This window comes from Rhinopithecus roxellana, chromosome 7 (genome assembly GCF_007565055.1).
Source record: "Rhinopithecus roxellana isolate Shanxi Qingling chromosome 7, ASM756505v1, whole genome shotgun sequence".
NCBI classification, from domain to species: Eukaryota; Metazoa; Chordata; class Mammalia; order Primates; family Cercopithecidae; genus Rhinopithecus; species Rhinopithecus roxellana.
In genome coordinates this window covers 90,544,235-90,568,111 of record NC_044555.1, presented here as the reverse complement: position 1 = coordinate 90,568,111, position 23,877 = coordinate 90,544,235, and the positions used below count along the sequence as shown (strand labels likewise).

At 41.1% G+C, this 23,877-nt stretch overlaps 1 protein-coding gene across 1 annotated transcript in view; it reads right to left on the bottom strand.

The window, feature by feature from the left end:
- Positions 1–23,877, bottom strand: part of PDK3 (pyruvate dehydrogenase kinase 3) — a 75,671-nt gene that overhangs the window by 26,713 nt on the left and 25,081 nt on the right. The window contains exons 2-5 of the mRNA XM_010353223.1: positions 19,602–19,743; positions 14,543–14,614; positions 9,958–10,142; positions 8,175–8,264 (exon numbers count right to left, since the gene is read on the bottom strand). Coding sequence (XP_010351525.1) covers positions 8,175–8,264; positions 9,958–10,142; positions 14,543–14,614; positions 19,602–19,743 — 489 coding nt within the window. The remainder of the gene's footprint in view (positions 1–8,174; positions 8,265–9,957; positions 10,143–14,542; positions 14,615–19,601; positions 19,744–23,877) is intronic.

The window sequence follows — 23,877 nt, the reverse complement described above, 5'->3', positions numbered from 1 at the left end:
AACCAATCTCCAGACTGATCAGAATCCTAAAACTTGTGATCATAGAGAAAAAAAAAGATAAGCTGAGTTATTCAAATTCATCTTTTGGGAATTTAGAATTAAGATTGTGGGCAAAAAAAGATAAGCTGAGTTAATTAAATGCATCTTTTGAGAATTTAGGATCAAGACAGTTGGGGTGATCAGGCAGGGCAGAAGCCAAAAGGGTACACTGAGAATTATCATGAGATCTGTGAAGGACTAGAGTGCCCAACAAGATGCCACTGAGTCATCCAGTATACAGACAAAAACAGGTAAATGGAGCAGGCATGGAGAAAGGCGGAGAGGCCCCGACTTGGCAACTCCAGTTGCAAAGATACCCAGAAAACAACCTTGTTTTCTGTTTCCTAATTCCAATTTCTTTTTTTTTTTCTGATGGAGTCTCACTCTGTCACCCAGGCTGGAGTGCAGTGGTGCAATCTCAGCTCACTGCAGCCTCCGCCTCCCGTGTTGAAGCAATTCTCCTGCCTCAGCCTCCAGAGCTGCTGGGATTACAGGCACATGCCATCACACCTGGCTAATTTTGGTATTTTCAGCAGAGACATGATTTCACCACATTGGCCAGGCTGATAATTCCAATTTCTATAGCTCCAACTGTAAAGTGCTTCCTGTCCTTGGATTATCATGGGACCTACCAGGTTCTTTTGATAAATCTTTCTTGAGCTAGCATGAGTGGGTCTCTGTTACTTGTAACCTGAAGAGCCCAAAGTGAGAGCACAAGACATTATTTCTGAACCAGAATAATGTCACGCGCTCTGAGGATACCATTTGTGTGCTATTATATTAAGCAATAATAGCATGTAGGAACAACACAGGCAACTTAGCATCACTGTGAGAATTGATTTTTATACCAAGTACTTAAGTATATACCTTTAAAATGATCTTACAGCAGGATTTTCCATTTTATTTCCTAGTTTCTTACAAAGAAAGGAGGGAAAAGGGTCACAATGGAAGGCACCTCCCAAAGGATAATAGGACCTGCTTTACAACACTAATTCTAGCATTCACTACCTGGAGTCTATAATTTGCAGATGTGTAAAGGTAGATATTAATGTGCTAAATAAGCAGCAAGGAGGCATGCTTCAGTGTTCTGCACATTCAATTAATGCTACGCAAGATGCACCCCATTTTATACGTTGATACAACTGTCTAGTCAAAAATAGAAATATTGTCTCTACTCTTCTACATAGTTTTCTGTAATCTGTCTCAAGAGATCTAAGGATGGGAGTGGGCTTAACACTTACTTTGTTGTTCTTGTTGTTGTTTGTTTGTCTGTTTGTTTGAGACGGAGTTTCACTCTTGTTGCCCAGGCTGGAGTGTAATGGTGCGATCTCGGCTCACTGTAACCTCCATCTCCCGGGTTCAAGCGATTCTCCTGCCTCAGCCTCCTGAGTAGCTGGGATTACAGGCGTGTGCCACCATGCCCATCTAACTTTTGTATTTTTAGTAGAGATGGGGTTTCACCATGTTGGCCAGGCTGGTCTCGAACTCCTGACCTCAGGTGATCCACCCCCCCCTCGGCCTCCCAAAGTGTTGGGATTACAGGTGTGAGCTACCGCATCTGACCAACATGTATTAAACCTACAAAACACACATGTGTGCATACAAAGAGGCTCACACACAGATGCCCACACAGGGTCATTTGGGCTGGACATCCGACTATGCTTAAACCATGTAGGATCTTCACAGCTAAAAAAATCATTAGTAGGGCTGTCATTAAAACCCAGAGCCCTTACTCTTGCAACATCCAACTGCTAAAAACAAAAGGAAGGAAATAAAAGATTAGCTATAGAGATTCTGAGTTAGAAGATTAACTAAGAAATCTCAGAGGATAGTGGAAGAAGGTAAAAAGCCAGGGTGAAAATATCAACTACTCTAAAAAGAGGAAGGCAATAGTAAGCCTTCACTAAGAGTCAAAAGAAGCTGACATCCATTTCTTCCTTTCCTTGGCAACACTTGGCAGGGATTGGTAAGAGCTGGTGAGGCCTGGGCCTCTTGAGACTTTCTGATGGTTGCTCCTGGGGCATTTGGGGATGGAGACTCCAGTGCCTTTTAGCTAGAAGACACAGAAGAAATTTCAGGCCTTTCGACCTTTGGTGCTCTGTGCCTTCTTTATTCTCTCTCAGTCTTACTTGGAGCTAGAAATAGCTTCTGCATAAATATTTGATGCTCAAAAAATTAAGAGAAGGGTCCATAGGAAATGAAGCAGACAGTTCACTGGAGACATGTGCTTTGGTCTACAAGGAAAAAAGAGGCCTGCAGGTTTCCTTCTAGGTTGCCTAGCCCATTTGCCAGGGTAGAAAAAGTAACTGATACAAGGCCAATCCCCCACTGCGGAATAAAGGTTATGCACACTTGGCTGGAAAGACCATTTGAATATACAGCTAATGAGTATCACAGATTAAACACAGGAAGAACTCCAACAATATTGATGCAGACAGCAGGATAGAGGCTTCTACCATGGGGTATTGAATTCAGCCAGGAAGGGTGTGTGTGATGGGCATTAGTGCTGGAGATAGAGAAATACACAAATACTATGGATTTCACGGAGACAAAGATTAGACACAATATTTGCAGCTGCACACCTATCTATAAATCTGATATGAGTTCAAATGTATAAAACAATGTTCTCACTAAATTATGAAAATGGGTAATTTTTATTCTCTTCTCTCTTTTCCCACATTTTCTGAACTTTCTTTGATGAGCACTTTTATTATTTTGGTAATATGGCAATAATCTTCTTAACTGTCCCAACTGGGAAAAGGAGTTGGATGATTAACAGAAATGTTGGGTAAAGTGGGAAACCATAAAATTTGATTACTATCATAAACATTAACTTAAAATGCACATTTGAACATACAATTTATTTCTCTGTCAATATATTCATATAAGGCCTTTCCTTTGAATGTGGATCAGTTTGGGGTTCCAGTTCGTCTTTCTTGGATGAAGAACATCACTTACATCTATGAATTCTAATTCCTATTTCTTTAAAGTATAATAAACTTAAAGATACTTGTGAAGCAACCTGGGTATGAATTCCAGTTAAGATTTTTACTCTGTGTTGCCATGTAATCTAATCGTTTTCTTACTCACAGTCATTTCATAACATTTTTAAGAGTCCTTCCAAAGCACTCAACTTGGTTTTAACAGAAATAAGTCTCTTTTATGTATGTATATTTCTTCAGTTTACATAACATTTAAATAAATTATATAGTCACAACAGTGATCCTGTTGTGAACCAATGGCTTGGGTACAAATAAGTTACCCTTAGTAAGCATGCACCTCACCAGGTGGAAGCAGAAGTACAAAAGCATTCCAGAAAATGCATATAAGCCAAGAGTATTTAGTGTGCTGTGGGTATGGTATCCGTCATTTATGAAGGGAATGAAGGATGTCAGAAAGTTGATTGTGTGGCTGCTGCTTTAGAGGGTTATACACTTTCAGAATCTGAAACCAACTCCACTGTTTTTTGTCCTTAAGGGAAGATGCTGTTGAGAGATGAAAAAACATGGTTTGAGAGAAGTGTGGGGAATGGGGAGCGTGCCAGCCCTTCCTGCTTACCCCATGAGTGTGGGGGTGGGATTTGTATGTGTGTACATGTCCATGCGTGTGTGTGTGTGTGTGTGTGTGTGTGTGTGTTGGAGGAAGGGGGATTTTGAGTCACAGAAGGGCACAAGAAGTGACTTATTGTATAGGGCTTCACTAGGAACTCCAAGCTTTAATTATGCCAGTGAGCGGCAGGAATGATTAAATAAGAAGAAGCAGTAAACTCTGTTCACAGTACAATAATGGGTATAATATAGTTCATAAGGGCAGGAGAAAGACTGAAGATAAAGCTGTGGGTACAGGAAGAAGGAAGAAAAAGGAGGGGACTGTGGCTCAGGGTCAAAATTGTGACTAAAAGGAACAAAGCAAACAGGAGGCTATGAGGTAGACGTTGGCATAAACTTCCAGTGCTTTTTCTTTCAAATACGTATTGAACTATTCTTCATATAATCTTCAGCTACTTTTTGGTACAAAACTTCTGACCCTAAGAGGAGTGATGCAAAAGCATATAAGAATAATTCCAGACCTTTAGAAATGGACACCCTAGTTAGAGAGAGACAAACAGGCCGGGCACAGTGGCTCATGCCTGTATTCCCAGCACTTTGGGAGGCTGAGGTGGGAGGATCACCTGAGGTCAGGAGTTCAAGACCAGCGTGGCCAACATGGTGAAACCTCATCTCTACAAAAATACAAAAATTAGCTGGGCATGATGGCGGGTGCCTGTAATTCCAGCTACTTGGGAGGCTAAGGCAGGAGAATTGCTTGAACTCGGGAGGCAGAGGTTGCAGTGAGCCAAGATCGTGCCATTGCACTCCAGCCTGGGCAACACAGCAAGACTCCGTCTCAAAAAAAAAAAAAAAAAGGTACAAATAATGACAAGGCCAGGTAATATGTACTAAATATGAGAGAAGAGAAACACAGAGAGTAAGTGCCATAAAACGATAGATTCTTTCCACGTTAAAAGTCAAGTCACAGTCAATTCCTCCTCACATTCTCTTATGATACCTCTGACTCACTCTAGCACCACTTAATCTCTCTGTTCTATAGAAGTGGTAACAGTTTCATAAAACTCCCTGTTACTTATCTGGTTGTATTTGTTCTTGGTTAAAAGCTCCCTAAAAATTAGTGAAAGACTTTATTTGTGGAGAAACAATAAGATGATGAAAACAAGTGTTTTTAAAACTTCATTGATATGGTTTGGCTCTGCACCCTCACCCAAATCTCATGTTGAATAGTGATCCTGAGTGTTGGTGGTAGGGCCTGGTGGGAGGTGATCGGATCATGGGGGGCAGAGTTCCCTCTTGCTGTTCTCATGATAGTGAGTTCCCACGAGATCTGGTTGTTTAAAAGTGTGTAGCACTTTCCCCTTCGCTTGCTCTCTCCTGCCACCAAGTGAAGACGTGCTTACTTCCCCTCCACCCTTCTGCCATGATTGTAAGTTTCCTGAGACCTCCCCAGCCATGCCTCCTGTACAGCCGGCAGAACTGTGAGTCAATCAAACCTCTTTTCTTCATAAATTACCCAGCCTCAGGTAGTTCTTTATAGCAACATGAGAACAGACTCATACGTTTACCGTGAAGAATTCCAAACACATACCCAAGTACAGAGCATAGTATAATGAACCCCATGTGCCCATCAACAGCCTCAAGAATTTTCAACAAATGCCCAGTCCTTTTCACTCCCCTCCCTGTGTATAACTTTTAAGCAAATCTGACATCATTTCATATCATGTGTAAATATTTTAAAATACCTCTCTCAAAGCTAGTACTCCTTTATAAAAACACCACCAAATACCAATATCACACTTAAAAAGTTAACATATTTTTAATGTCAAATATCCAGTGTTCAAATTTCCAATTGTCTTATAAAAGCCTGAAATGACTTTTAAAAATATTTTATAATTTGTGCCAGAAACAAAATAAAGGCACCAACCTATTATAGAATCAATGGCGTAAATGGGAAGCCAAATGACGTATCTGACACCCAAGGACTATCTGCTGCTAGTAAACCTGTCTACAGCCTTTACTGTGTACTAGCATCGCTTTAGGAGTTCTACAAATATGAACTCATTTAACTCTACAATATAGGTGAATTACCAAGAGCATCATTTTACAGATGAAGAATCTGAGCCCCAGAGGTTACTTAACCGAGTCTAAGATCACCCAGCTAACATGAAGAGAAAAATAAAATGTGTTATATTCATACAATGGAATATTTTTCAGCCATAAAAAGGAATAAAGTACTGAAAGATACTACAATGTCAATGACCCTTGAAAATGTTATGCTGAGTGAAAGAAGCCAGTTACCAAAGACCATATATTATATTGTTTTGTTTATATGAAATGTCTATAATAGGAAAATCTATACAGAGTCAGAAAGCAGATTAGTGGTTGTCTAGGGCTAGAGAGAAGGGTAGAAGGCAGTGACTGCTAACGGGTCCAGGGTTTCTTTCTGGGGTGATGAAAATGTTCTACAGGCTTGGCGTGGTAGCTCACGCCTGTAATCCCAGCACTTTGGGAGGCCAAGGCAGGTGGATCACGAGGTCAGGAGATCGAGACCATCCTGGCCAACATGGTGAAACCCCGTCTCTACTAAAAATACAAAAATCAGCCAGGCATGGTGGCGTGCGCCTGTAATCCCAGCTACTCGGGAGGCTGAGGCAGGAGAATCGCTTGAACCCGAAGGGCGGAGCTTGCAGTGAGCCGAGATCGCGCCACTGCACTCCAGCCTGGGTGACAGAAAAAAAACAAGAAAAAAAAAAGAAAATGTTCTACAATTGGATTGTGGTGATGGTTGTACAACTCTGTGAATACACTAAAAACCACTGAATTGCGCATTTTAAATGGGTGAAGTTTATCATATGAGATTATATTTCAAAAAAGTTGTTTTTAAAAGTATATTCTCAAAAGATTTAAAATTTATCAAACCAAGGAGTATTTATTAATCACCTACACAAGCACCACACTTGGTTCTATGCAAGTTATAAAACAAATGTAAGACACAAACCCTGACCTCAAATTGGTTACAGTTCAAGAGAAAAGGCAAACATACCGTACATCACATTGCACTTTTGCTTTCTAAATTATGCCTTTTTCTCAAAGGGGTAATCAACTGTCTGAACCAAGTTTTCTGTTTCATAAAAGGCACTGAGCTAGGGCCTAATGAACATATAAGCTATGATAAGACTGACCCTTTCCTCCTTGCCCCTGGAGGCCTTTGGAGGTTCTGATGAACCACAAAGTTATCTTGTGAGAGAGCAACCAGTAGGATTCCTAGAGAGCTGAGGCTGGGCTGATTCACCTTATAACTGAAATAACGTGAGTAAATGTGTTGTGACTCAACAGAGGCCAGGGCAGCTTGACAATCCTAGGCTGAGGCCAGGGCAGCTTGACAATCCCAGGCTAAGCTAAAACCAACAGGTCTGGTCCTCCTCCCTGGGTTTAGGAATGCCCACGGTAAACAAATTGCAGAGGTTTTCCTTTGCCATGGCTGCTGAAGAACAACGAAGATCCTTGATGCAGATCAGAGAGTATTGCGCCCATGAAACTTGTGAGGTGAGTGTTTAGAGAAGTGAGACAAAGGCTAACACAGGAGATATAATCTGCAGAAAGGGACAATTTGGGGATATGAGGTTGCACAAAGTAACCATAATGCTGAAGAAAACTGAAGAGGTACCTGGTGGATCGCTCACAACCAGGAAGGTTTCTTGGAGACAGCATTGATCTTAAATGAATAAATAATGAAGAAACTGCTGTTCAAATTCAAAGTGCCTGGGTACCAGGGACTTACGGATATAGGGCTTGGTTCTTCCCAGAGGATACTGGAACAATGTCTAGCTTAATGTCCAATGAACCCATGAAGCTTACATGCCACATAAATTCTTTTTTTTTTTTTTTTTTTTTTTTTTTTTTTGAGACGGAGTCTTGCTCTGTCGCCCGGGCTGGAGTGCAGTGGCCGGATCTCAGCTCACTGCAAGCTCCGCCTCCCGGGTTTACGCCATTCTCCTGCCTCAGCCTCTGGAGTAGCTGGGACTACAGGCGCCCGCCACCTCGCCCGGCTCATTTTTTGTATTTTTAGTAGAGACGGGGTTTCACCATGTTAGCCAGGATGGTCTCGATCTCCTGACCTCGTGATCCACCCGTCTCAGCCTCCCAAAGTGCTGGGATTACAGGCTTGAGCCACCGCGCCCGGCTATGCCACATAAATTCTAAAGCCAGATGTGAACAACAGAAAGATGTTTAAACTTTATAGACATGTGAATTCAACCTAATTTTATGACAAGAATTTGGATTCTCTGAAATTTTCAGATAACAGTGGCAATCAGAATCTTACTTAAAGGTTTACTGTTTGAGACAGAACTACAAATGAAACTCTAATCAATAAAGTAGAAACTCACATTTTGAGTATTACCAATTATGCATCTTTCCTGAACTGCCTAGAAAGAACATTTCATCTGGATCAAGTGGCTTGGGCCCAGAGTGACCTGATGAATCAGCAGACTGCACTGCAAAATAACCCTATAGACAAGTTGCCTCAAATAAACCACGATCCGATTTGTAATGTAATCAATACCATTACAACGGTCTCCTTACCTTTCACCACATCCGCCACATTACAGGTGGGATCGATACTTCCTATGTGTTTAGGATGAACAGGATTAGTGTCACCCCCAAACAGAAGTGCTAGATGAACACAAAAGGAAAGGGAGGGGATTAAAACACAGCAGGCTGGGATGGTCACGCAGGGAAATACAGGGGCTTATGTTTAGAAAGGATCTCTTACTTGTAAAAATCATTTTAGCATCCACAGCAACTTAGAGCAATGGAATACACGCAATTGATGGGTGAGCAACTCTTATTGGTCAATGAAGGAGGAGGATGTGCTTTAAGGTCTGTCAGCTGCAGCCAGCAGGTTTTAAAGTAGTGACGTGTGCCAGGTGCCCAACCCGTTCTTCCTCTCCCAACGTGACATGGATGAAGAAACTTACTTTCATCCTTAGTCAAGTATACCGAGCTTCTTAGTACTACTCCAGACACTTATTCCTACTTTCTTTAAATATTTAGAACATGTAGTCTATACCATTTAGACAAGCCTGTAAAATATCTTTGCTGGCAGCATTTCAGATGCCTCCCCCAAGAAGATTATGTTTCAATGTTGTGTACACAAACAATACTTGTTCAAGTATTTTTAAAAATACACTCAGATAATTTCACAATATACAAGATTTGCAAAATTTTGTTTCTGAATAAAAGTCAAAATAAGCCCCAAAGAAAAAAGCAATCTGCATCCAAATATTTATAGGTGTTATTTTTAAACGAAGCAAAAATTGTGACTAACAAAAGAAGGATGCCTAAATAAAATCGGGGAGATTTTAAACTATGAAAAATGATAAATACAGGCATTAGGCCAATTAATAAAGTTCCAACTGATTAAGGTGAAGAAAAACAGGGGTGTGTAGGCTTAACTAATGACCTAAAAACATGCACATATATGTGTGTACACGTGTATTTAGATCAGAAAGCAATTGGAGTTATCTAAGTATTTAGTTGAAGAGTATTTAGGCTCTTTTATTCCTGTAAATTGTCATACATTTCCATTTTGAGGATATACATTTAATATAAAGTCACATTTAACAGTTGTGTAACATTCACTTATCCAAATAAATCAAATTAGTAAAATAAAGACACTTTGTCCACTTTGTAATGCAGCAAACAGGGTGAATTATGCTCTAGACATGTGGATGCATTTCCTTAAGGATTATAAAATCAGCCAAAGAGACAGTGCTGAAGATAAGCCAAAAAGTTTTTTGTGTGTAGGGAATTTTAGTTGTTTTTTTCATATCTGCTTAGTACCCTAAAGAGCAGACTAAAACTCTCAGTACGGGATTATGGGCTGACAGTATGGCTTAATCTGACTTCACTGATCACTGTGAAATAAAGAACTGATGGCTCCTACACCAACATCCAATTCAATATTCCCAGTGTTAATGTTTTTAAAACTAAAAAGGAAAACACATAACATCCGGGATAAAGAAAAGAATACAATCTGAGATACATAAAAGTATTCAGAGATGAAGGCCTGGCTGCCATGAAGGGCGGTCCCCCATCCCCATCAGGACTGTATCGGCAGAGACTTTAAAGGTACGCAGTGGTCCTGTCTCTAATGTGAGCCTCATAAAAACCTTTCAAAAATTTCTTTTAACCAAGAATACAAATTAATAGCTTTTTAATGGCTAGGATTCACTTAGGAAAAACTAAACTAGAAATGAAATTTCTACAACCAAAAATGCAAGTCAGTAAATTAACAACAGGAAAACATTTGGGAGAAATCACTATGGTTACCTTTTCAAAACTGGACCAAGAAACCCCAACTTACTGTGCTGATTAATAAGCATGCGGAACGAGATGCGGTTGGTATAAAACCGATCCAGAAAATATTGGATGTTAGTGCTAATGAAAGGATCAAACCCAAACTTCTCCTTGTATTCAATCACTCCTTGCGCCATTGTAGGAACCACATCATTGTGTCTATTTCTGACTTTAATCAGAACTTGTAGAAAGCTATGTGAGAGGGAAACAAAACATGGTCAGTCTTAATATCTCATGGGCTGATGCAGACTTCCCAGCTCTGTCCCCAGACTAGTTGTCTGCTGGTATTTTTATAAGTAAAGACATTATTCTTACTGCATACAACAAGGAACCACTCACAAGAAACTAAAAGTATGAGCCAAGTATTTCTACAGAAACCCTTCTTTCAGAGGTGCAAAAAGTAAAAGGTTCTAGTACAGAAAAAAAAATGCTCAAATACACTTTTAGGAATCCACTGACTTTTTGGATAAGTGATTACATATAAATACAGGTTCTATAAAAGTTGAATAAAGAATTGCAGAACATATCAATATTTCTTCTGAGAACATGAGGACAATCCCCCAAAATCTCCAAGGATTGATTAATGGAATCTCAAAGCAATAGCTTCCATGAACAAAGAAATAACATCACACTGTTTTTTGGGTTTTGTTTGTTTGTTTGACAGAGTCTCACTCTGTCGCCCAGGCTGAAGTACAGTGGTACGATCTCGGTTCACTGCAACCTCCGCCTCCCAGGTTCAAGCAATTCTTCTACCTCAGCCTCCCGAGTAGCTGAGACTACGGGTGTACGCCACCATGCCTGGCTAATTTTCATATTTTTAGTAGAGACGGGATTTCACCATATTGGCCAGACGGGTCTTGAACTCCTGACCTCGTGATCCGCCCGCCTTGGCCTCCCGAAGTGTCTCATACACACAATTGAAGAGTAAAATTTGGAAATAAATATCTTGCAGCAGTAAAATATAGTGATGAAATGCAGATAGAACACAGGCAATTCAACTATTCAAGTACCTGGCATATTATTGTAAATATGCATAGGGGAAAATACATTAAGAATGGTAGAAGACAAGTCAGTCGATGGAACTAAACAAAAAGTTTAGAACTAGGCCCATGAGTGAGTGAGTATGTATATATAAAAATTGAGCATATTGAGAAAGTGACATTGCAAATCAGTAGGTAAACAATCAAACTAATAATCAAGTTAACTGGAACAGTGGGCTAACAATTTAAGTCACATCCTAATTGCAAGACTTAAACCAAATACTGGATTAAAAATGTAAAAGGATGAAATCACAGAAATGATAACAGAAAAATCAGGTGAATAAGTATATAATCTTGGGATAAGGAGGGCTGTTCTAAGCTTAATACCAAAGGTAGAAACAAATAATATGAAGAAACAAATGATATGACTGTAGAATTTTAGCAATCCTATAGGGACACACATTAATAAATTAAGTGGAAAAAAAAAAAAAAAACTTAAGAAAAGGAAAAAACTAGCACCCCATCAGAAAACTAGGCAAAGGATCTGCTATCGTTGCAAAATTTACCAAAGAAGAAGCACAAATGCCAATAACTTCACCCTTACAAATAAGAAAAGCAAATTAAAACAATGTGATATTTATTATTCTCCATGTATCAGCATCAGTTAGAGTTTGGGGCTTAACTGAGGCACTTCTCAGGACAATTAACAACATACAGCAAAAGCCCAAAGAAAATAATTCCACTTCCAGGAATTGATCCTAGGAAAATAACTGGACAAAGTAAACAGCTGTTTGTGTGTTTATTTATTTATTTATGAGACAGAGTCTCGCTCTGTTGCCCAGGCTAGAGTGCAGTGGCACAATCTTGGCTCACTGCAACCTCTGCCTCCCGGGTTCGGCCAACTCTCTTGCAGCCTCCCAAGTACCTGGGATTACAGGTGCCTGCCATCATGCCTGGCTAATTTTCATATTTTTAGTACAGACAGGGTTTTACCATGTTGCTCAGGCTGGTCTCAAACTCCTGGCCTCAGGTGATCTGACCGCCTTGGCCTCCCAAAGTGCTGGTATAACAGGCGTGAGCCACCGTGCCCAGCCAACAGATATATTTAAAAGTTGTTCTTTAAAGCATTGTTTATAGTAGCACGAAAACTACAAACCAGTCTAAAATCTAGTGATAGATGATCAAATCGCATGAACTATCTGAAGATGGACTATTAACATGAATATTATGACACTATTAATAATGGCGTAGATCTACAATGTTGACACTTGTTATGTTTGAAAAAATAGTTTACACATATAAATATATGCATGCCTAGGGAAAAGCATGGAAGAAAGGAAAATAGTAATATTTGTTGTCCCCTGGTAGTAGAAATTTGAGGCGGCTTTTTTTTTTTTTTTTACTTATCTGAATAGTCTTATTTTTCTGAATGATGAAATATTTCTGTAACAAATAACATACATACAATGACAATAAAGATGTAAAACTCTGAAATTAGGCCATCATTATTCACAAAAAATTTTATAATGGACAATTTGTCCTTTATGTGATACTCATTGCAATGTATTTGTAAGTTAAATATTACTAAAGTGAAACGATTCATTATAGTAGAGAAGTGCCTCAACTTATCTGAAGTGGGGAGACTTACCTCAATGGCTCAATGCTCAGAATTCTCCTCTAATCTTCCGGGCTCTTCTAAACTCTATCATAAATGATCAACATGCTTGTCCTCTAAGCTACTTTTGCTTTACTAAAATGATTTCCCTGCTGGTGATCCCATACAACCTCTTGGTAAACAGAAAAGGCTGCTACCATGGTACTCGCTCACCTTTCACTCCTTCCTTCACCAAGAACATCATACTTCTCAAATGCCAACTATCGCAACTAGCCACATGAACCTAGGCAAGTTACAAAACTCACAGAGTGAGAGCTCAGCTATTATTGCGATGGTCAAGCACACACTGGATTAAGCACTGACAGTTTGCAAAGCAGGCTCATGGCCATAAATCGCATCTGATAACCTGTTCCAGAAACTGAGACGGGACGGGAAAAACACAGCAGAAATTTAATATCATGTATAGTCGTCTCTCAGTATCCGTAGGGGACTGGTTCCAGGATCCCCGAAGATACCCAGATCCTCAGATGCTCAAGTCCCTTGTCTAAAACAGTGTATACAGCCTACTCACATCCTCTCTGATACTTTAAATCATTTCTAGACTAGTTATAATACCTGATACAATCTAAATGCGATTTAAACAGTTGTTAAAGTGTATTTTAAAAATCTGTATTATTTCTTATTGTTGTTATTTTTTATTGGTTTTTTTTTTTTTTTTCCTGAATATCTTTTCGATCTGTGGCTGGTGGAATCCAAGGATGTGGAACCTGCCACTATACTTCTACAAATCTGTTCTAAAATCTGGAGCTAGAGTGGTCAGCCCTAGGTTTTCGGATTTCCACCAAACGATTACCAGCTAACGACTTTTGAGAAAACAAAGCTCCTGGACTGAATTCATTTAATACTGATCGCTTAAATGACAGCAGTGGCTTATATCAAGGAAAACGCTACATCTGGGGCTCTAACCCAATGCTTCCCCGCCTTCCACATTTCACAGATTCATTAGACAAAACACCCAACAAAGTATAAAATAGGTGAGGGCTTTTGTTTTTCCTTTGAATTTTAGTTTACAACTAGACTAGAACTAGCTACTCATGGCTCAAACGAAAACATAACTTATAGGTCCAGCTTTGCTATGAATGGTCACAATCTTGGGCAAGTCACTTCACATCTCTGACCTCAGTTTCCTTATCTGTGGATTGAGAGGACTGGGTTAAATGCCTCCAAGGTTGCTTGTATAACATGGTATTTTCCTAGCTCTTCTTATGGAACATCTATTAAGTCAGGTGTTCAGTCTCACAACTATGTGGACTAGCTTATACTTAGAAATTCCTCAGTACAACAGGCCTACCATATGCATCCACTCACATATACGCGAAACAGGAAGAAATTAATGTGAAAGGGATATTTAATTTCTCTTGGAGGGGAAAACATACTCACAGCTAGAGTTAGTGTTCCTGGGATAAATAAAAATGAGAAACAGAAATATCTCATTGGCATAATTTGCCAGTCTGTGCATAATGGGAGCAATACAATAGAATTCAGGTTGCTATATAAAAAACGTACTCTTTTATGCCTCTCCAAAACAAAACCACTACAGTTTTTGAGCTCAAATGTAATATCCTGTTGAAATTTTTTTTTAATTGTAAAGGATTGAGTAGATAAATTCATGTATATACAAAGGCCACTGCATTCTTAAAACTACCACTAGATGGAACATTTACTGCAGTATTCATAGTGAGTGCCCAGTTCACCTTGGGTAAAGGTATTAAGAATTAGATCATAAAAGCAAAACTGAAAGTGTCATTATTACTTTTGTATTGTGTTACATTCTTAACTCAAATTTTAAAAAAACTCAATGTTGAGTCATTACTCATTAAGAAAATGAACGCTTTTGTCCACATCATACTCCTTGAGTCTTAATGACTTGAATTATATTTACCAAAATCTTTCTTACCTAGATATTTTTACTTTCAGGTAAGTGGTACCATACTTACTTATCCAAGACCTGTGGATCCTCAGGGCTCTTATTTTCATATTCTAAAAGTTCAAGAAAACTCTGCATATACCTAAAAGGAAAAAAAAAAGAAAAAGAAGAGTTACTGTGTTAGTCGCCTGTCCAGCATCCACCCCTCCTCTCCCTCTTCCTAAGAACACTCCAAATTTTCACTTAGGTCTCCATCCCATCCCCATCCCCCATGTGGCTCAAGTGTAGCAGGGAAGCCGGTGCCTCCAAAGATCCTGCGTGGTCCCATTTTTCTCTGGGCAATCCTACTTCTCTTGTCACTAATTATTCATTAGCCCAATAGTTTAGGTCTAAGTCTATCACTGTGTGCATTCTCCTGAACACAGGGAATGGCTCAGGAAGGACATACTGTCTCAATTCAGGCTAGTAAAATGACAGAAAAGACTCGCTGGAGGACTCTGGCAGAGAAACCAACCTGTTCTGCTTTTGTACAGTGTGCTGTGTGGATTGGAAGCCTGGAACTGCTGCAGCTATCCTGCCACCAGGAGGGATTCCAGTCTGAAAACGAAGCCAACGCCATCGAAAGCAGGGCTTCGACAGCTTCGTGAATCTCTGAATCAAACCAACACCAAAAGCTTACCCTACGGCTGGACCTTCTAGTGACATGAGCCAGGTTCAGTTTCATTTTCTCTACTTACAAACAGACACATCCTAACTTATATATCAAGTCTATAGTTTGATTATCAAAAAGGTACATACACATTTTAAGAAGCACATGTGTGATGCTGAAGTGCCTGCCAAGAACTTAGAAACTAGACGTGAAGAAGTTAAATTAATTTCATCAATACTTAATGGGGGAGGAAGAATGCCAATTAAACCCTCAGAAACAGTTTCTGGATTAAGAATAGCTCCATATCTCAATCAGGGCCAGTATAAGAAACAGTCTGTCCAACATTAAGATCTGGAGAACATAGAAAAATGACATCTGGAGAGGCCCATTAGTGCAGTAGCTATATCAAGCCAGGATCTGTTGGATCTCGTGGAGATTCAGATATTCCAATTAGAGATATGTGATCTCTATTTGGGGTTTTAACATGTCCTGAAAGAATTATCCCTTTATTCTAATAATTTCTAACCATTAACTGCCACTAATCCTATTATCTACACCTTTGGATAGAGGATGAGGACACTCCAATAACTAAAAATGACTGTTACACATATAAATACTCCAATGAGAATGCCACTTGATTCATCAGCCTCATGTGAACTTTGGACAATGCATTTGATACTAATGAATGTTCATCACTGGACATATTTTTTAAAAGTCTCTGGAAGCCAAGCGTGTTAGCTCACGCCTGTAATCCCAGCACTTTGGGAGGCTGAGGCGGATGGATCACTTGAGGCCAGGAGTTCAAGACCAGTCTGGCCAACATGGCGAAACCCCATCTCTACTAAAAATACAAAAAATTAGCTGGGCATGGTGGCACATGCCTGTAGTCCCAGCTACTCGGGAGGCTGAGGCAGGAGAATCGCTTGAACCCAGGAGGCAGAGGTTGCGGTGAGCCGAGGTTGTGCCACTGCACTCCAGTCTGGGAAACTGAGCAAGACTCCATCTCAAAAAAATAAAAATAAATAAATAAATAAAAGTCTCTGGGCACATAAGGCTATGGGTTAGATATTGTTAAAATCACTGGGTCAAAACACCAAGAGGTCAAAGCCAGCCAGCCCCAGTGATGCCCTCCGCCCTGCCACACGCAAGCAAGCTAGGTAGGCATCCTGTCCTTTCCAAAGGGTATAGTTGGAGAAAGTCATAAATAGAAGGGAGCCAAAGATTATTCTGAGGTTCCCAGCCTGACAGTCAAGAGAGCAAGGAGGACATACTGTGACCAAGGGGACAGTGGTGGGGTTCACAGCCCATTATGCATAAGATTCATTTTTAAAAGGAAAAAATGGCAGTGAAACACAATGCATGATCCTGAAGTGGATTCCTAAATCAGGAGGAGAAATTGAAAAAAAAAAAAAAAAAAAAAAAAAAAGAGATGGGGGTAGTATCACAACAATTAGTAAAGTGAGAACAAGTTCTACATATTAGAAGACATTACTGTATCAATGTTAAATTTCCCAAATTTGATGATCACATTGTGGTTTTCTAAGACCTGTTCCAATGAAATACACGCTAAAGTATTCACGGCAGAGGGGCATGATGTAGACATCGTGTATGTGTACCACATATGGGTGTGTGTGCCATATACAGACATAGATATATGCATGTGTGTGTGCACGTGTGTGTGTGTGTATGCAGAGAGTGAGACAGAAAGAGAGAATATGAATGACAATGGTAGAACGTGGTCAAATGTTAACAATGTTAACAATTAGTGAATCTACTTGACAGTATATGGGAATTCTTTCTACCAGTTTTGCAACCCTTCTGTTAAGTAGGAAAGTATTTCAAAATAGAATGTTTAAGAAACAAGAAGGAAGAAATGGCATGCATTTGTTTGGAAGGGATATGGAAAAGGAACAGTTAAAAGACAAAAACCAAACAACGGAGTTGACATAGCAATTTGTTCGAGCCTATACTTTGTCAGTATAATACAATACATTTAAGTACATTTGGTCTTTGTCCCTGCTTCCTGGCACAGAGCTCCCAAAACCCTTGGAACTTTCTGAGTGATAGGAGTGTCTTCTGCTATCCATAAAGAGCCCCCTTTGACCACACCTGAGTTCATGCTAATGTGGTGACTTAGGATGGGATCTCTAGATAGCCTCAGGATGGGGCTGGTCACCAGAAAGGCCAAGTGATTCGAGGACTAACTTTCAGCTCTACCCTCAACTTCTGGGGAGGGGAGAGGGCTGGACATTGAGCTCTATCAAAACCCTTGAATGACCATCAGAGTTTCCAGGTTGGTGAACATATGGGGGTACTGGGAGGGTGGTGTGCCCAGAGTGGGCATGGAAGCTCCATGCAGCCCCCCATACCTTGCCCTATGCATCTCTCCCATGTGGCTGTTCCCGAATTGTACCCTTTCTAATAAACCTATAAACATAGGTAAAGTATCTTCCTGAGTTCTGTGAGCCGTTCCAGCAAATTATCAAATCTGAGAGAAGGGGCGTGGAAACTCAATGTCCAGCCACTCAGTCAGAGGCACAGGTGGCCCAGGACTTGTGACTGGTGTCTGCAGTAGGGGAGATTCTTGTGGGGTTGAGCTGTAAAGCTGTGGAGTGTGCCCTGACTCCAAGCAGGTAGTGTCAGGATTGAACTGAATTGCTGGACCCAGTTGCTGTCCAGAGACTCGGAATTGGTTGTTGATGTTGGAAAGCAACACGAAAGAGCCCAGCAATTCACTTTGAAGCCCCTGACCCAGCCTGTACATAAGCAATAGTAAATGTTTAACTGTCACCACCACCAGGATCAGGGGACTTGATCCTGCCGACCTAGAATCCCCACCACAGTGGCCTCTAATTGGGATTTTATACCTTCTACTGGAAAATCTCTAATGATGGCCTTGAAGCAATAAAGAAGTCTCGTGCAAACAAGAACTTGCTGCTCTTTCTGAAACAAGCTATGGAACCAGAGCAGGATGCAAGGAACTATAATGACATCAAAGCCACGGTCACAGTCTCTTTCATTTCTCCTGCATTCCAAAGACTACACGTCACACAGTGAGAAGCTGCTGCTTGTCTGGAAAAGATACTTGACACTGTACCTCTGAGACCACCTAATATAGTGTTTCTCAGACAATTCATTTTAACCCTATGAATTTATTATAATTAATACTATGGAGGAATGACTATTGAATGTCCATTCTCTTTCAGTAGCCCAGCCTCCACTAACCCTCTAGATGTGAGCTAATTAGTAGTTCCATTCTCCTTACATCTGTCCACACCATTCCCTTCTAAAATGCTCTCCCTGTCACCTGCAATCTGTCAGTTCCACCCACCCACCAAGGGGCAGTGCGCGGAACCACAGCTTGCATTTCTGTCCGCTTCTCTCTGCTCCCACAGCACTGTGCTTGCTTGAGAGGACTGACGGCATCTGACCTTCCCAATTCCTCCAACTTTCTTCACGGTGACTTCTACTTGCATTTATTTATTTATTTATTTATTTATTTATTTATTTATTTATTATTTTTGAGATGGAGTTTTACTCTGTCGCCCAGGCTGGAGAGCACAGTGGCGTGACTTTATCTCACTGCAATCTCCACCTCCCAGGTTCAAGTGATTCTCTTGCCTCAGCCTCCTGAGTAGCTGGGATTACAGGCGCATGCCACCATGCCTGGCTAATTTTTGTATTTTTAGTAGAGATGAGGTTTCACCATGTTGGCCAGGCTGGTCTCAAACTCCTGACCTCAAGTGATCTGCCCACCTTGGCCTTCCAAAGTGCTGGGATTACAGGTGTGAGCCACCACAGCCGGCCTCTACCTTGCTTTTAAAACACAGAGTAGACCTGCAAATGTTTCTCAAACACTGTATATGCAAACCCCTTTCTAAAAACACACCACTTGCTCTTACATCCTACCATTCATTGATCTCACCCTGCTTACCTAGCGGGTAACTTTGCGTCACAAATTCAACGTCTTCAGTTAAATGACATATGCTTCAAGCATCAGAGCTATAACTGTTTTAAGTTTACGTTATACTCTGTCAAAATTTTCCCTACTTTTCATGGAGCAAATGAAGCACAGCAGGGAACTGATATTTTTCCAATCTGAAGTTCCCCTTTAAATGACTTAATTTGTTCTACAAGAAGCACTGACTTCAAGGAATGTCTTTACAAGGAAAACAAAAGGAGTAAGGTTAAGACTTGATAAAAGCAGCAAATACCCTGTCAGAAAAAGTGCAATCCCACCACACACAAGAAAAACTCAAGAAAGTGTCTAGTATAATGTGCAAGCATTTTCATTAAAACAACTTTAAAACAAACAGCACATAAAGAAAAAAAAAAACTTGTCATTGCATGGAAAATCCAGCTATCCCAAATGACTCATTCCCCAGATGGGCAGTATGTGCACTTTTACAGAGAATGGTCCCGCTGCCAAATGTTCACAGCATTGTGGGAAGATCCATTTTAAGCCACATTGTTTACTTACCAACTCTGAACCAATCCCACTGAAGGGCGGTTAAGTAAATTATCCGGCAGAAGATTAACTTCTCTCATTGTGTTAGCCAGCCGCACAGGAAGTTCCTTTCGTAGAAACATATATGAAGTTTTCTCACATGCATTATCTCTCCCTATGAAGACATGAAAAATGTTCCATGATTTTATAGTCTAACAGATGGAGAAATAAAGTGCTCCCATGGTAGCACGGTTACTACTGGTTGAAAGAGAAAATTAAATAATCCTGCAGTCTCTAGTTGAATTTTTATCCTTTGAAATAGCAAGTTGAAGAAAATAATTTAATTAGCAGAGAAAAAGAACATTCATTACAAGAGGCAACCTTGAAAGCAGTTTGTTTTTCTTTTTCTTAACACAAAAACGTTCCTAGCGTTACCAGCGGCAATCTAAAAGTGACCTGGGATATAATCTGAACTTATTTTCAAATAAATACCGTGGGAAAACTGCCAAGTACAAAGGTAACAGAACATGTAAATCCACTCCCATTCATAGGGCTTTCCAGGAGGCAACGGATCCATTCCTTTCACAAATATTCACCTACTGTGTGTGCCAACTGTTTCCTAAGATTTTCCTACAGTGTGTTTCTTCAGGGACCGTAGCTCTGCCCCTCTGGGAAGTAGCCACAGACCCCAGAGACCCTGTGATTCCAGAGGAGAGGCTCTCACTGTGAGACACAGGGCTGGCATGTGCCAGAGAAACATGCCAGAGAAACTATCTCCTGGGTGTACTCAGAGGCAGAGGGATCTACCGTGCCACATTGGAGAGGGTAAGATGTGGGTTGACCATAAGGAAGGAGATCAGTGCCTTCTGGAGGCTTCCCTGAACTGGCTGTGCATAAAATTTACATAAACAAGATGCCATGAGAGGAAACATACCTGGCCACTTAAAAGAGGAAACCTGAGCTCCTTCCTCTGCTGTCATATAGCAAGAAGAGTTCTAGCATCAGACTGGCCTGCAACCCCCAGCCCTGCTGGAAACTCCATGGTGGCTGGTGGTGGAGGGCCTGATAGAAAAGGCATGAGCTTTGGAGACACAAATGTCCTCCAGCCCCAACTCCTCCATTTGCAGGATGTGAAAACTTTGGTAAGCTTCTTCACTTCTGAGTCTCAGCTGCCTTAATCTGTAAAACGGGGCTAAAACTAGTTTGTGTAAGGACTAAATGTGATACCGCGCATGGAGGCTGACACGGAGCAAGTGCTGGACAAACACTGGTCCTCCTGGTCTCCATGGTATTGAGGAGTCCATCCCATCTCCCTTGCCCTGCCTAGGCCTCTTTGCTGTTCCATATTCCCTGGAGGCTGCACAGAAATGGGCAACATCGTGGCCAGGCCCAGAGAGAGACGAGCAGAGCTCATTTAACAATTTTCTCTTCCAAACTCTCCTTATTCTTCTGTAGGTCATGAAGGCAGCAAGTCAGAGATTCAGAAGTAAATCCAATTTTCTAACACTTCCAGTCACGTTCTGGTTTATTCATTTGCTCTCCCTGCCAAATAAAACTTGAAAAAACGAACCTAGTCTAGAAAGTAATCTGCAGAACCTTTCTTCCCCACTCATCCCTGACCCACTTCTTCATTCTCAAAAAAGTTACAATAAAAGATGAAAGTCTGAAATAATCCATCCCTCATTTCCCTCATCCTAAGCGAGTATATTGAAGGCCTTTGGTAAACCTTTTAACTAATTGATGATTCACTTTTCTCCTTTGTACTTTCACTGTGATAAGTACCTTAATCCCCAAATACCCACTTCAAGTAAGAGGGGAAGGGGTGAAATGCCCCCGCAATGACCTTCCAACATCTATTCTATACACATTCATTTGGCCTTAGGCAATTAATATTTAAAATGACTCTGGTCTTTTTTTTTTTAGACGGAGTGTTGTTCTGTTGCCCAGGCTGGAGTGCAACGGCACAATCTCGACTCACTGCAACCTCTGCCTCCTGGGTTCAAGCGATTCTCCTACCTCAGCCTCTCAAATAGCTGGGACTACAGGCGCCCACCACCATGCCTGGCTAATTTTTTGTATTTTTAGTAGAGACGGGGTTTCACCATGTTAGCCAGGATGGTCTCGATCTCCTGGCCTCGTGATCTACCCACCTCAGCCTCCCAAAGTGCTGGGATTACAGGCGTAAGCCACCATGCCCAACCAGCTCTGGTCATTTTGCTTCAAACAATATAGAGACAGTCCCCAACTTAAAACAGTTCAATTTATGATTTTTTGATTGTTTAATCTTCTGACTTTATGATGGGTTTATCTAACTATTAAGTGCTTTTTTGTTTTGAGACAGAGTCTCACTCTGTCACCCAGGTTGGAGTGCAGTGGCACGATCTCCACTCACTGCAACCTCCACCCACTGGGTTCAAGCGATTCTCGTGCCTCAGCCTCCCAAGTAGCTGGGATTACAGGCGCCCATCACAATGCTCGGCTAGTTTTTGTGTTTTCAGTAGAGATAGGGTTTCATCATGTTGGCCAGGCTGTTCTCGAACTCCTGACCTCAAGTGATCCACCCACCTTGGCCTCCCAAAGTGCAGGCATTACAGGCATGAGCCACCATGCCTGGCCAAGTGCATTTTTCAGTTACAATATTTTTGACTTATGATATATTCATCAGGATGTAACCCCACTGTAAGACAAGGAGCATCCGTATATTATTCCTAAAAGGTTCTGTATGAATATAACTTTAACTTTAAATGCACTAAAAATGCTGCTATTTATCACAGTGAATCTCATTATAAAATGAATTCCCTATTATCTAAATTAAAATATAAGTCTAGCTTTTCACATGCTGGGAGAAATACTTTGCATCCTGGTTAAACAGAAAGGAAATTATCTTTAAATCACAAAAGAAACATTGATGTTCTCACTGTGGGATGACAAAGACTCTCTCCTTTGACCAAACTTGAACCAGGTTCTCCTGGGTTTGCTTATTTGTTTGTTTGTTTGTTTTTGGAGACAGGGTCTCACTCTGTCACCCAGGCTGCAGTGCAGTGGCACAATCACGGTTTACTACAGCCTCAACCTCCTGGGCTCAAGTGATTCCCCCACCTCAGCCTCCCAGGTAGCTGGGACACCTGGCTAATTTTTGTATTTTTAGTAAAGAGGGGGTTTTGCCATGTTGCCCAGGCCGGTCTCGAACTCCTGGGCTCAAGCGATCTTCCCATCTCAGCCTCCCAAAGTGCTGGGATTACAGGTGTGAGCCAGCGCATCTGGCTCTGAGTCCTCTTTTTGACTAGGCCTCGACTTTGGGTTCTATCTTGACCTGCTTAGTCCAGTCTTAGCAAAAATCCTGCTGAGTCATTTCAGTGAAAATTCCCTACCCTTGGTGTCTGATCCCCCTACCCTCGATATCTTAGCACCCTGGCCTGCCTTCAACAAGAATCCCCTCCAACCTGGACTTTTCCTCTTAGTAACTTTCCACCCGTTGACCCGCACACTGCTCCTTGGCTATAAATTTCCACTTGTCCTTGTTGCACTAGGAGTTCAGCCTGATCTCTCCCGACTACTGCAAAACTCCCATTGTAGGGGTCCCTCTTGAATAAAGCCTTCCCTACCATCTTTAACAAGTATCAGATAATTTTTTTTCTTTTCTTTTTCTCTCCTTTTTTTTTTTGGAGACAGGGTCTCACTCTGTCACCCAGGCTGGAGTGCGATGGTGCGATCTTGGCTCACTGCAAGCTCCGCCTCCCGGGTTCAAGCAATTCTCCCTGCCTCAGCCTCTGGAATAGCTGGGATTAGAGGCATCTACCACCACGCCCAGCTAATTTTTCTATTTTTAGTAGAGACAGGGTTTCACTATGTTGGCCAGGCTGGTCTTGAACTCCTGACCTCAGGTGATCTGCCCGCCTTGGCCTCCCAAACTGTTGGGATTACAGGCATGAGCCACCGCGCCTAGCCAAGTTTTTTTTTTTTTTCTTTAACAGGAAAAAGGAAGTTCTGGAATAGGGAAGAAGCAGAAGAATTCTGGTGTTAAACTGAAACTGGGAGTATCAGTATGAACTAACAATTTTTTCACAGTTATGAGTTTTTGGGGGTAATGAAAGTATACATGTTTAAATTTCCAAGTTGGCAGCCTGTTAGGAGCCACAGGATACAAGCATGAGGTGAGCAGTGAGAGCTGGCTGGCAGGCGTGAGGTGGCCACAGTCAGGTTCTCATCTCTTCTCTGAAAGTTGCAGATCTAAATGGTTTCAGAATTTAAAGGTTTTCCAATTTTAGGAAGGTAAAAAGGAGTCTATACCATACATTGTACAATATAG